Source organism: Bombina bombina, chromosome 2 (assembly GCF_027579735.1).
Source record: "Bombina bombina isolate aBomBom1 chromosome 2, aBomBom1.pri, whole genome shotgun sequence".
Lineage (NCBI taxonomy): Eukaryota > Metazoa > Chordata > Amphibia > Anura > Bombinatoridae > Bombina > Bombina bombina.
Window position 1 is genome coordinate 571,937,985 of NC_069500.1, and position 14,739 is coordinate 571,952,723.

The 14,739-nt window shown below is 37.7% G+C and overlaps 1 protein-coding gene across 1 annotated transcript in view; it reads left to right on the forward strand.

Annotated features, from left to right (window-relative positions):
- FRMD3 (FERM domain containing 3) overlaps positions 1 to 14,739 on the forward strand; it is a 431,322-nt gene that overhangs the window by 339,729 nt on the left and 76,854 nt on the right. Inside the window, exon 12 of the mRNA XM_053702458.1 lies at positions 12,461 to 12,529. Coding sequence (XP_053558433.1) covers positions 12,461 to 12,529 — 69 coding nt within the window. The remainder of the gene's footprint in view (positions 1 to 12,460; positions 12,530 to 14,739) is intronic.

A 14,739-nucleotide genomic window follows, 5' to 3' on the forward strand; every position in this document is an offset into this window, starting at 1 on the left:
TTTCTATCCTGCTTGGTTTCTTGTGTGCGTTAATACCTTCCATCTGTATCAAACAGCTTTTTCCCAGGTCAGCGTGGAAAGCTATGCACGTATTGGGAGTTCTGTGAACTCCTTCCTTGACGCTGTTTTGTCCTCCAGGAGCGCAGTTCCTATGGCTACTGTTGAAGCAGCTTGTCCAAGATCAGCATATGTGGGCAAATGCGGTATTAAGAGATGGCTACTCCTCAGTTGTTGTGATGTATAAGAAAGGAACTGAGTTCTCTGGTTTTGACTCTAAATAGCTGTTGCTGTAGAGCAGATCCTGGCTGCTGATACAATTAATGAGAGAAAAAGCAGCAATCGAGCTGGTGTAAACGTTGTTGAGATTTATTCATATGATTGTACACAGGACAAAAGTACTCCCCATCAAGTGCACAGGAGTCCTCTTACGCGTTTAGTTTACGCGTTTATTATTATAATTATTATCGGTTAATTGTAGAGCACCAACAAATTCCACAGCGCTATAAACAAATGCGGAGTACAACCAAACAATTATAGGGATCAAATGGGTAGAGGGCCCTGCCAAGAGTTGCACTGTTGTAGTCAACTCTTAAGAAGGTTATTTACAAACAGCTGGACTCTTAGGCTTACATGCTAAGGGGGTTCAGGGGATAGCAATGGAGGAGAGGAACTGGTATAAAGAAAGGTTAGCGTAGGTTGTATGCATCCTGAACAGTAGAGTCTTTAGGGAGCGCTTTAAGCTTTCAAAACTAGGGGAGAGTCTTGTGGAGCGAGGCAGAGAGTTCCACAAGATGGGAGCCATTCTGGAGAAGTCCTGTAAACGGGAGTGTGATGAGGTAACAAGAGAGGAGGAGAGTAGGAGGTCATGAGCAGAGCAAAGGGGACAGGAGGGAGAGTATCTGGAGACAAGGTCTGAGATATAGGGGGAGCAGTGCAGTTGAGGGCTTTGTATATCAGAGTGAGAATTTTGTGTTTGATCCTAGAGGCAAAAGGAAGCCAGTGAAGGGATTGGCAGAGAGGTGCAGCAGATGAAGAGCGACGTGTAAGGAAGATGAGCCTGGCAGAGGAATTCATTATGGCAGGCAGGTGGGGAGACCAGAGAGGACAGAGTTGCAGTAATTGAGGCGGGAAAGTATGAGAGAGTGGATTAAAATCTTAGTTGTCTCTTGTGTAAGGAAGTGTCTCTAATTTTAGAGATGCTTTTGAGGTAGAAGCGGCAGGCTTTAGCCAAAGACTGAATTTGAGGAGTGAAAGAAAGATCTGAGTCAAATGTGACCCCCGAGACATCGGGCATGCGGGTTAAGGGTAATGATGGAGTTATTGACGGTTATAGAGAGATTGGGGGGTGGAGATTTTGGAAAAGGGAGGGAAAATAAGAAGCTCAGTTTTGGAGAGATTTAGCTTGAGGTAGTGAGAGGACATCCAGGAAGAGATGTGAGAAAGACAGTGACACGGGTTAGCAAGGAAGGCGATAGGTCTGGTGCAGAGAAGTAGATTTGGGTGTCGTCAGCATACAAATGATATTGGAAACTAGGGAACCTAGTGATGACGTGTAGATTGAGAAGAGAAGGGGACCGAGGACAGAGCCTTGCGGTACTCCGACAGAAAGTGGTGACAGGGCAGAGGAGGCCTGTGTCACAGATGCCAAAGGATTGGAGGGTTTGGAGCAAAAGAGGGTGGTCAACAGTGTCAAAGGCTGCGGACAGATCAAGGAGGATAAGCAGAGAGAAGTGGCCTTTTGATTTTGCTGTAAGTAGGTCGTTGGTAACCTTAACAATTGCTGTCTCTGTGGAGTGATGGGGACGAAATCCAGATTGCAGTGGGTCAAGGAGGGAGTTTAATGTAAGGAAGTGGGATAGGCATGCATATACTAGTTTTTTTAGAAGCTTTGAGGCAAGAGAGAGGAGGGAAATAGGGCGGTAGTTGTATGGGGAGGTAGGATCAAGGGAAGGTTTTTTGAGTATAGGTGGGACCAGTGCATGTTTCAGAGATGAGGGAAATATACCGGTGCTGAGGGAGAGGTTGAAAATGTGTGTGAGTATAGGGGTAAGGGTAGCATAGGGGTAAGGGTAGCAGAGATGGAGGGGAGTAGCTGTGAGGGGATAGGGTCAAGGGGACAGGTAGTGAGGTGAGAGCGCAGTATAAGAGTTGAAACTTCTTCCTCAGTAACAAGGGAGAATAAGCTAAGTTTAAGGTTATGTGGATTGTAGTTGATTGAGAGCATTTAAGGGGTTGAGGGAATGGAATTAGGTTGAGAGCTAAGGAAACAATAAGGTACATAAAACATAATATTACAGAAGTACTTGCCTTTTGTCTTGTCCCTTGCCCAATGCTTGTTCAATTCTTGTATAATTCTATTGTTAATGCCTCACTTATAAAATTTGAACATATGTTGTTGTAGCAATGCACAGGCCAAGCTTATGTTAAAATATATAGGCAGGGAAGTCAGCTGTGTCCACTAAATTACTTGATTAATAAATCAGAGACAAATGAAGTTTGAAAGTTAGATTCTGGTCTGGTCAGGGTGAGTTAAAGGGACAGTAAGCACCAGAATTATTGTTGTTTAAAAAGGTAGATAATTCCTTTATTACCCATTCCCCAATTTTGCATAACCAACACAGTTATAATAAAATACTTTTTCCTCTGTGATTACCTTGTATCTATGCCTCTGCAAACTGCCCCCTTATTTCAGTTCTTTTGACAGACTTGCATTTTTAGCCATTTTTAGTGCTGACTCCTAGGAGCTTCACGTGCCTGAGCTCAATATTATCTATATGAAACACATGAACTAACGCACTGTAGTGATGAAAAACTGTCAAAATGCTTTCAGATTAGAGGCAGTCTTCAAGGTCTAATAAATTAGCATCTGAACCTCCTAGATTTAGCTTTCAACTAAGAATACCAAGAAAACAAAGCAAAATTGATAATAAAAGTAAATTGAAAAGTTGTTTAAAATGACATGACCTATTTCAATCTTGATCTTTTTTTTAACTTTACTGTCCCTTTAAGTTAACAGACAATACAATTTGGAGGAGGTTAGAACTATGGCATAAGACAGCTATAAATTGGAGAATAGCAAGTATTGATAAGGATTGAACATTGCATGGCAATAAACAAAACATTAGAAGTAAGACATTGGATAATAGTACAACAAATGTAGGACTAAATTAACAACCTAAAATAATTTGCTCTATGTAAATATACACATGCCATAAGAGTTACAGAAGAGGAAAAAACACCAGAGTGCAGTGAATTCTCTGCAGATTGACAGGGAATATATTCACATTCCAAAAGAGAGTTAGAGGAGAGGAAAAACACCAGAGTGCAGTGAATACTTTGCAGATTAACAGGGAATATATTCACATACCAAAAGAGAGTTACAGGAGAGGAAAAACACCACAGTGCAGTGACTACTTTGCAGATTGACAGGGAATATATTCACATACCAAAAGAGAGTTACAGGAGAGGAAAAACACTACAGTGCAGTGAATACAAGATCCTGATCTTGATAAAGGCTTATACAGCTGAAACGCGTAGACGTCTGCATTAGATTGCTCCTGCTACATTGAATTTACTCCCAGGACCTACTCTTTCTACGTGTAAAGCAAACACATACTGAGCCGGTAGGAGTCCTCACCTCTCAAAGAATCCAAGATTTGAAATAGTGCGCGCACTTCAACGGTCATAATTGGCTGAACCTTTCTACATCAACATTATACAGAGGAGGCGAGTGAAGCAAGCAAGGACGCTGCAGAATCAAAGTGAGTAACAATCTCTCTTGTTGTTGCCGAATTTCACACACGCTGCCACAAACTCCTGAAGACAGCAAAACATTGCATATTGGTGTATATATTGAAGATTTGACACCTTATTCCATACGGCTAAAGTTTGACATAGACTTACACTTGCACAGACTTTCATATCAAGTGAACTCCTCCTTATCAAAATGCTTATGTATCGGATTTAACAAACATTTCTATATACAATTGGCAATATTGTAACTTACAAAGCCAAGGAATTTTCAAGTTTCCAAATCAGCATTAAACCCCACTTTTTGTTGCCGATTTCAACTGTTGGAACATTATATCAATTGCAACTGGGGCCGTGACATATCATAGCCGCATTAAGATCCACTGCATTGAATCAGCATTTTTAATCGTATTTGCATTGTTATATGAATTCTATTTGCTGACAAATCTATTATTATTTTTATTTCTTTGTACACACCGGTGTGAATGTATATTTTAAACTGATTGTGATTGATTTATTAAATCTATATATATTTTTACTAATTGATTGATCCGTATTGTAAATTCATTAAATTGTGCCCTTTTACTGTTCTACCAGCAAGTCAAACCTTCATTGAGTACAGTATAATACTGCAGCTATAGATTAGAGTGTATCTTAAGAGTGGTAAATACACATTTCCTATTTTTAACAACATCCATCAATTTTATCTCGCAAATTGCATTTTTTCTTGCATATTAAATTATTTACCAACATACCCGCCCACAGTCCTACATACAGTCAGCCTTCGGCGCCACTGACATTCTGTTGTCTATTTGTAATAAGACACCTCATTATTACTGTTTCTATGTACAGCTATACTCTTTTTGTGGTCTATTCTTTTACAGGCTCAGCCTAGGACAGTAAGTCTGGCAAATGTCTTTACCTTGTAACTTTATGATGCTCTCTTTCTAGTATATTTAACTTAATTTGGCCGCAATAAAAAAAATAGAGGTGGCAATAAAAAAGTGCTGCAAATTGCCTAAACATTTTGCAGTTTACACAGTTAGCTTTTTGGCCTCCTACGGTGTGCGAGAAAAGCTCAGTTTTTTCACAAAAGCAAGAGTCCTTTTAAAAGAACTGTCTGGTGCTATTTCCCCCCATACAATCATTCAGTGGGCATAATTTATCTGTATACTGGAATAAATCCCTTTCACAACTCTTGATTTATAGGTCCCAGAATACAGAGCTGAATTACTATAGAAGCTATTGACCTAGTTCAGTGAATGTGTTATATTGTACCTTGTACCTTGTGAATTTATATATATATATGTGTGTGTGGGGGGGTGAAACTGTTAAAAATATAACAAAAAATCTTTAAACTTTTGTTGTAGTTTTTAAAATCTAAAAAGTTCAGGCTTTAGGTGGACCCTGGTAGAATACATTTTTGAAGCTTATAAAAATTTGTACTTGATGTAGGGCAAGTTAATAATAGCATATGTCAAGCTAAGCGATATCCCTTTTACCAGAGATGGGTTAACGCGTCTGGCATCGCTCTAGTGCACTGGTTTTAAAACCTGTCCTCAGACGTCCCTAACAGGTCACATTTTTAGGATATCTGAACTAGAGCACAGGTGAAATAATCAGCGGATTAGTAAACATGATTATTTTACCTGCTCTAACCCAATGTAATCCTGAAACCCTGGACTGTTAGGGAGGCATTAGGACAGGATTGAAAACCAGTGCTCTAGGGCAACTTATACTGTCAATGTATATTGCAACTGCGCTAAATAGTGCTGGTATTATAAGTTGAAAGTTATAGATTGAGCTCAAGTAAAAACTGAAACTGCAATAGAATATTTAGCGTGGCTTGAGACCTGAAGTAAAGTGTGAGGGTTAAAAAAAATATTAATAATAATTCACAAAACACATCAAAAACATATTAAATAAATGATTACACATATATGCACTTTTTTAATAAACAAAATATAATTTTCATATTAATAAAAAGGTTTTAAAATGGATATGGTAATTGGCAAGTTGTTTGACTGGAAAGAACTCCAGTGTATCTACGGTATATATGTTTAAATATGTGTATGTATATATGTGTGTATATGTGTGTCTGTTTAGCTGCTGCTCCCTACTGAGGCTGCAAAAAGTGATGCCCCCCCCCCCTCAGTGTGCTGCCCTAGGCACAGGCCTTGTTGGCTCAGGCAGTTTTACGCCCCTGCATACATAAATACACATATAACCATTTTTTAATAAGAGAGAGAGAGAGGAGTCAATACTACTCATTCAAAAAATCTAGTGATTCCCTTTAAATTTAAATAACAAAAGAATAAAAGAGAGACTATGGGACATACAATACTGTCCTATATAGAAAGGGAGAAGAAACAGCACACAGATATATAAATTAGAGCTGTAAATTTATTTACCAAAAACACCAGTTCCACCTGGTTATGCTCACAGAGCTCAGTGAAATAAAAACATTATTACTACATATGGGGGGAAAAAAGCAACAACGAATATTACACGTGCAAATGGACATCTACTATCAAGGCTGCATATAAAATTATATGAAACCAAACATAAACCGTAAGCATGGCTATATTCAAGGTCAGTCAGTTTCACTGCACATAAAGTTCTCTGAAATCAAAAAATGACCGCAGACACGGCTGCACTCTAGATCAGTAAAATACACAGTCACAAGATAATATCGCTTGCAAACTTATCCGGAGATATACCTCTTGGGTCATGGATGATCAAGCAGTCCACTCTCTCCTCTTCTCAAACACTGACCGTATCTGTCAGGTAGCATGGCATATGATAGGGGAGTGGCTGATCATTACTCACTCATCCGTGATTGGTTCCTGACCACAAAGGCTTTTCCTCGACTCATCACTTTCCATGGACCTCCAAGTCAACGCTGTCTCTTCGACTTGTTTTCACATACTCCACCTACTGCAAAAAATCTTCAAGTGGATCCCCACTGAAACTAGAAAATCTGTCACCCACGCCCTTGTCAGTAGTCGACTGGACTACGGCAATGCACTCTACGCCGGGTCCACCATCAAGCTCCAGAAATGACTCCAACGCATCCAGAACATCTCGGCCAGACTCATCCTCGACATCCCTCGTCAAAACCACATCACCGAACACCTAAGGAACCTACACTGGCTCCCATTCAACAAGAGAATCACCTTCAAGCTCCTAACCCATGCATTCAAGGCCCTTCACAACATCGGTCCTGAATACATCAACCACCGTGTCAATTTCTACAACCCCTCCAGACAACTCCGCTCTACCGACCAAGCACTTGCAGTCATCCCCCGCATCAAGAAAAAAACAGCTGGAGGAAAATCATTCTCCTATATGGCAGCAAGGTCATGGAACTCTCTTCCGCTGCACCTCAGACAATCCACCTCCCTTACAAACTTCAGGAAGGACCTCAAGACCTTGCTCTAAGACTGAATCGTCTTCCCTTAGCCCCCTCTCCCCCCCTCCCATAGCGCCTTGAGACCCTCACGGGTGATTAGTTTGCGCTTTACAAGTACCCAATAGAATTCATAGGCTGTCAGCATCTCCAGCTGGTAAGTGTACGTATATTCAAACCATACACGTCTTCTCCGAAAGTAAAATATTCATCGGCAAATTGCTATTCCAAACTCGCATTTCTGCATATGCACGCCATTAAGCATAGGGAGGTTACAGTCCTTAACGCCAAAGTCTGCTTAGCAGTCGTACTGCTGCAGGATGTCGCACAGCCAGGGAACAACTCTCCTAAACGGCTGCTGTATCTTGGAAAGCTTAGATTTTCAAAAGTTCCCATATGTGTTCATAGAAAAATAAACTGGTGATAACCATCTCTCACTAGTGCTGGGTTAACACGTAAGTACCAACGCATGTTTCACCCCCACATCATGTATGTGTTTCAGGGGCTTCATCAGGGCATAACTGGTTCACTAGAACCTCCTCCTTTTATAGCACCTGTTCTTACACTTTTTTAATTTCTTAAAGGGGACTTTTACCACCTTAAGACCATAGTATTACGTGCTGCCCATTGTTTCAGCAGTGTGTTTTAAATAAACAATATAAGCACCACTTCTAATACTTATATTAATCATCTGCATATTTATAACTAAGTACCTTCATCTAACTATGTTTCATTTAACTAGGATGGCATCCACTTTGAAATAATTACATACACATTTATCTAAAACCAATATATATATATATATATATATATATATATATATATATATATAGATAGATAGATAGATAGATAGATATACACAAAACAAAGAAGGCACTCTCCGTTTACATCTGTCGTTTAATGGTAAACGTTTTCGGGGTCTCCCCCGTCCTCAGACCACAGAATCTGTGTTTTAAGATACAATCTGTAAATTCCATTGAATTGGTCAGTATTGCTTTAGCCTTGATAAAGGAAGACACTCTTCCGAAAGCTTGTCAACTTATAAATGTATAGTTAGTCCAATAAAAAAAGTATCATTGCTCAATGCAATACTCTTGTTATTTTGATATCTAAATCTCTGGACTAACACGGCTACTCCAATAAACGTGTGTGTATGATATATATATATATATATATATATATATATACACTTCTTTTGCATCTTATTATGCAGCCAATTTTCACATATATCACAAATGAAAAAAAGAACATTTTTAAAGAAAACTCGCAAACTCTAGCTTATCATTAAGTCCAAACGGAATTCTGGTTCCCGACCCTAAAAATCCAGTTGTTGTCACCTCCTCTGCCAGAGGAGATCCTATTGTCAAAAACCACAAACTTTAAGGAATGAACCTCACTATTATGTGCTACAGCAAAATGTCTAGCCACATTTGTGTCTCTTAGATTTGTCATCCCTATGTTCCTGTACCCGGTGTTTTATAGCTCTTTTGGTTTTCCCAACGTAAAAAAACGGGCAGGAACACCGTAGAAGGTAAATGACCCCCTCTTACTTACAATTGAAGAAAAACCTTATGTCATATGTTTTCAAACCATCAACAGAGAATTTGTTCGTGCTTTTCATATGTGTGCAATAGACACAATGGCCACACGGAAAACTACCTTTGATTCCTTTGTTTTTTTATTAAACAATCTGGATCTGAGGGCCCTCTAGTAAATTGGCTTCTGACCAATTTATCCTTTAGACTTGGAGCTTTTCTTGCCACCGTCAGTGGCCCTTCTCATATGTAGTAATAATGTTTTTATTTCACTGAGCTCTGTGAGCATAACCAGGTGGAAGTGGTGTTTTTGGTAAATAAATTAAAATAAATTTACAGCTCTAATTTATATATGCTGTTTCTTCTCCCTTTCTATATAGGACAGTATTGTTTGTCCCATAGTCTCTCTTTTTTTTACACATATAACCATATATATATACACACAGTGGATATAAAAAGTCTACACCCCTGTTAAAGTGGCAGGTTTCTGTGATGTAAAAAAATGAGACAAAGATAAATCATTTCAGAACTTTTTCCACCTTTAATGTGACCTATAAACTGTACAACTCAATTGAAAAACAAACTGAAATCTTTTAGGTAAAGGGATGTAAAAATAAAAAAATAAAATACTTTGTTGGATCACCTTTTGATTTTATTACAGCACTCAGTCTTTTTGCGTATGAGTCTATCAGCATGGCACATCTTGAGTTGGCAACATTTGCCCACTCTTCTTTGCAAAAATACTCCAAATCTGTGAGATTGCGAGGGCATCTCCTTTGCACAGCCCTCTTCAGATCACCCCACAGATTTTCGATTGGATTCAGGTCTGGGCTCTGGCTGGGCCATTCCAAAACTTTAATCTTCTTATGGTGAAGCCATTCCTTTGTTGATTTGGATGTTTGGGTCGTTGTCATGCTGAAAGATGAAGTTCCTCTTCATGTTCAGCTTTCTAGCAGAAGCCTGAAGGTTTTGTGCCAATATTGACTGGTATTTGGAACTGTTCATAATTCCCTCTACCTTGAATAAGGCCCCAGTTCCAGCTGAAGAAAAACAGAGCCAAAGCATGATGCTACCACCACCATGCTTCACTGTGGGTATGGTGTTCTTTTGGTGATATGCAGTGTTGTTTTTGCGCCAAACATATCTTTTGGAATTATTGCCAAAAAGTTCAACCTTGGTTTCATCAGACCATAACACCTTTTCTCACATGCTTTTGGGAGACTTCAGATGTGTTTTTGCAAAATGTAGCCTGGCTTGGATGTTTTTCTTTGTAAGAAAAGGCTTCCGTCTTGCCGTCTACCCCAAAGCCCAAACATATGAAGAATATGGGAGATTTTTGTCACATGTACTACACAGCCAGTACTTGCCAGATATTCCTGCAGCTCCTTTAATGTTGCTGTAGGCCTCTTGGTAGCCTCCCAGACCATTTTTTTTCTCGTCTTTTCATCAATTTTGGAGGGACATCCAGTTCTTGGTAATGTCATTGTTGTGCCATATGTTCTCCACTTGATGATGACTATCTTAACTGTGTTCCATGATATATCTAATGCCTTGGAAATTCTTTTGTACCCTTCTCCTGACTGATACCTTTTAACAATGAGATCCCTCTGATGCTTTGGAAGCTCTCTGCGGACCATGGCTTTTGTGTAGGACGCAACTAAAAAAATGTCAGGAAAGACCTACTAGAACAGCTGAACTTTATTCAGGGTTAATCAGAGGCACTTTAAATTATGGCAGGTGTGTGATGACTCATATTTAACATGGTTTTTAATGTGATTGCTTAATTCTGAACACAGCTACATCCCCAGTTATAACCACATTATTTTAATTTGTTTACTTCCCTCCACCTTAAAGATTTCAGTTTGTTTTTCAATTGAGTTGTGTAGTTTATAGTTCACATTAAAGGTAAAAAAAAATCTGAAATGATTTATCTTTGTCTAATTTTTTTTACATCACAGAAACCTGACATTTTAACAGGGGTGTGTACACTTTTTATATTCACTGTATATATATATATATATATATATATATATATATATATATACAGTATCCAACAAAAGTGAGTACACCCCTCACATTTTATTATATCTTTTCATGTGAGAACACTGAAGAAATGACAACACTTTGCTACATTGTAAAGTAGTGAGTGTACAGCTTGTATAACAGTGTAAATTTGCTGTCCCCTCAAAATAACTCAACACACAGCCATTAATGTCTAAACCGTTGGCAACAAAAGTTGAGTACAACAAAAGTGAGTACACCCCTAAGTGGAAATATCCAAATTGGGCCCAATTAGCCATTTTCCCTCCCCCCGTGTCATGTGACTGGTTAGTGTTACAAGATCTCAGGTGTAGACCCAAAGTGTCAATATTTTTTTTTTTAAATCCTCAGAGAGTTCTTTGCCATGAGGTGCCATGTTGAACTTCCAGTGTCTAGAATGAGAGAGAGTGAGAGCTATAACACCAAATTTAACACATATGATCTGCCCCCTATTCACACCTGAGATCTTGTAACACTAACGAGTCACATGACACCAGGGAGGGAAAATGGCTAAGTGGGCCCAATTTGGACATTTTGACTTAGGGGTGTACTCACTTTTGTTGCCAACGGTTTAGACATTAATGGCTGTGTGTTGAGTTATTTTGAAGGGACAACACATTTACACTGTTATACAGGCTGTACACTCACTACTTTACATTGTAGTAAAGTGTCATTTCTTCAGTGTTGTCACATGAAAAAATCTAATAAAATATTTACAAAAATGTGAGGGGTGTACTGTGGGATACTGTGTGTGTATGTATATATATATTTAGCCCTTTCAAACCAATTATATTTTTTATTCATTTTAATGTGTTTTTAATAGAAATACTTGAAATTCCTATTTTCTTTACTTAGAATTTTTTTATTTTTTTATTTGATACTATATATTTCTAAATACATATGTACATTATATATATATATATATATATATATATATATATATATATATATATATATATATATATATTTGTGTGTGTGTGTATTCATTCAGATATATAGGTACAGATATATATTTTACAAAAAAAGAATCATATTTATATATATATATATATATATATATATTAAAATAAAAAGAACATTTTCTTCTATGTGAAGAACATAGGAATTTAATGTATTTATAACGCACCTTTGGCTTTAGCAGAGTTGATCTAGCGCACTGTCAAGTTAGCGAACAAGCAATAATGAATATCTTTTTTTGCGTGCCCCATAGAAGTCTATGGGTAGAAGAAGTTGCAATATCCAAAGTCCTGAAGTTAGCACGACCGAGTCTTTTGCTCATGCGCTAACTTTTAACTTATAATATGCACGCAAATAAAGCCATGCAGAATTTTATTTTCAGCACGGCACTTGTAATCTTGCCTATATTTGGATATTTTGCAACAACTAGGTGAACTGACTTCTTGGAAGTAATTTGTATGACAAAATGATCCTGCCATCTATTACTGCTCTAGCATCTCCCAGCTATAATTTTTATAAAAAATTAGATTAACTCAAAAAATGCGATCATGGAAGAGGTGCACTTATGTAAATGAAAGGGAAGCAAAAATAAGAAAGTGCACCAATTTGTGTGCTTTCTTATCTGAAATGCGTACCAAAACTTTGTTTTAGATACCTCTGCGGATTGTGACCAATATCATTTGTAAAAATGTCTGTTTTGTGCAATGTGGAGGAATGTTTGCTTCAAAAAACTTATATTACTCTGTGAGTCATTTTTATTTTTACACAGTGGGAAAGTTGCTAAAGAAGTTGTAGAGGCAAGTTGCAAAATCCAGAGGGAACCGCCAGAAGTGCACAGGTAACTTAAGTATATATTTAAGCTTTTAATTTTGTTAAAATGTCAATTTTGTTTGGAAAATGTTTCAGTTACTAGTGTTAGTATTCATTGATACATATTTCTAATGACATATAATTGCACTGCACTTATTTTCGTCGTCTGCAGGATCTTTGAGATGTTTCTACAGAAAACTGGTTAATTAGTAACAACTTTGGCAGATAGTTGTTGCCATGGAGCCAAAAGTAGAATCATTTAATAATGAATAGCCAAGTGGCTGTTCTGGATCTAGTATATCTTACACCAGCAGTACTGCCTGTCACATCTTTTTTTTTTAAACAAATGCAAGCGGCCAAACAATCCATTTGAATTAAGCTACTATTAATTCTGATTGCGTCAGCTTGATCATGCAAATTTTGTTATGCAGATTTAAATTGGTCTTTTCCTTCTTTTTCTTTTATCTTAGGCCTATCAATTCAGTGACCCAGAGATTGATCTCTTTTTGTTCTAAATTATGTTTTTGTACAAGATAGTTAGACTTTTCTCAATTAAGGCAGCCTGTAACAAGTTACTTTTTCACCGGTTTTGAATTTTGTTCTTAATACTGGTGTGTATAACATGGTTTTTACCAGTATTTTTAAAAATATTTTTATTGAGGGTAAAGTGTTACAAATATACAGTTTGCTTGATTACACAGAGTAATACATACATATAGCCAGGAAGCTAGAAAAGAAAAAGAAAATGTACACAACCTCTTATACCTGACTACTACTGGAAATACAAATATCGCTTGGTGCGATATACCTATACATAAATTTGGGAAGCAAAATTGTAAGCTACCCTCTACTTGTATCCCTCATAAATAATAGGGCCACTTTTGGACCTCAAATAATGCGACTCACTAAACTGAGGGTTTTTGTATATGGTAGACCGCTCTTGGGTCTATAATGGTCAAACGCACCTCCTATGCCTGCCAGGGCCTCAGGATTGCCCAGAAATCTATAGGAATAGAGGAGGGCAAATGATCAATGATGAATAGTAATAGGTTTGACAACTTAAACAGAAGTAAAAAAATGTTTTTTATATAGTCAACTTCTATTGGGGAACACCTGTCAGAGGGGGCACTCCAACAGGATAACTGAAACTTAAACCAACTACATCTAAGCTATTAGCGAGGCTGTATATGTGGTACCACCCCAGGGCCATTAGTCCCCCCCCCTTCCAGTGTCACCCCATTCAACCTAAGGGTACAATGTAATCCAATAGGGGACATTCCAAAGTAAATAAATCTCTTATTGAATTCAGGATATGATATATCTTAACTGTGCAATCTATGCTGCCCTAAAAAAATAAATAAAAATGGGCTAACTTCTAACTGAGATTATATAAGCGTTGCAGTTCCATACCACATACCCAGCACATATGCATTCCACAACATCTGATTAGTAACAGAGATACAACTAATGTAAAATGTTGTGCCAGCATGTACATTACTAAGATAGCCATTTCTAATATGGCTATATAGTCAGAATTGTTATTTACAGAATATGAATATTCACAACACATTTTCCTGCAATGGCATAAAATCACACACACACTGAAAAAAACTAAAAACAAAATAAAAAGAGAGGGAAGAAAAACATTGTACCATATTTACATAGAATTGCAATATGCAGCATTAGAGTATTACATTAAAATAAGAGAGGTGTAGGCCACATCAAATTGTCAACTTCAAAACAACAATTATTTAGTTATATCAGATACTGCAGAGCTGTGACTGAATAAGCAGTGAGAAGCCTATTATAATATTGATATTAATATTAATACGGGGAGTAGCTTTATCTTCCCTATACAGAACCACTCTCTTTTAAAATCTAGAATAGTATTTTCTGGATATAGGGGCTCAGCTGTCTAGTGAATATTGGCACAGAAATTGTTACTAGTACCTCTAACATAATATTATAAATCCCAAAGGCATAACATACTCATCTGGCTAGAAAGCATACTGAAAGTCTCATAAACATTATGTCCTGAATTCTCCAGACTCTGGCTCAGAAGCCTTAATATATGAGAATATAAGATTTACACAGAGAAGATAGCATTAGCAAACAGAGGAGCAGTCAGCATCTCAAGTGTCTCATCGTCACCATTACCCTACGCCTGTACTGTCCAAATGGTGCTGATGACTGTCTATGTGTAGGGCCTTTATGCTACCAAACCAGGGGGTGTTCAGC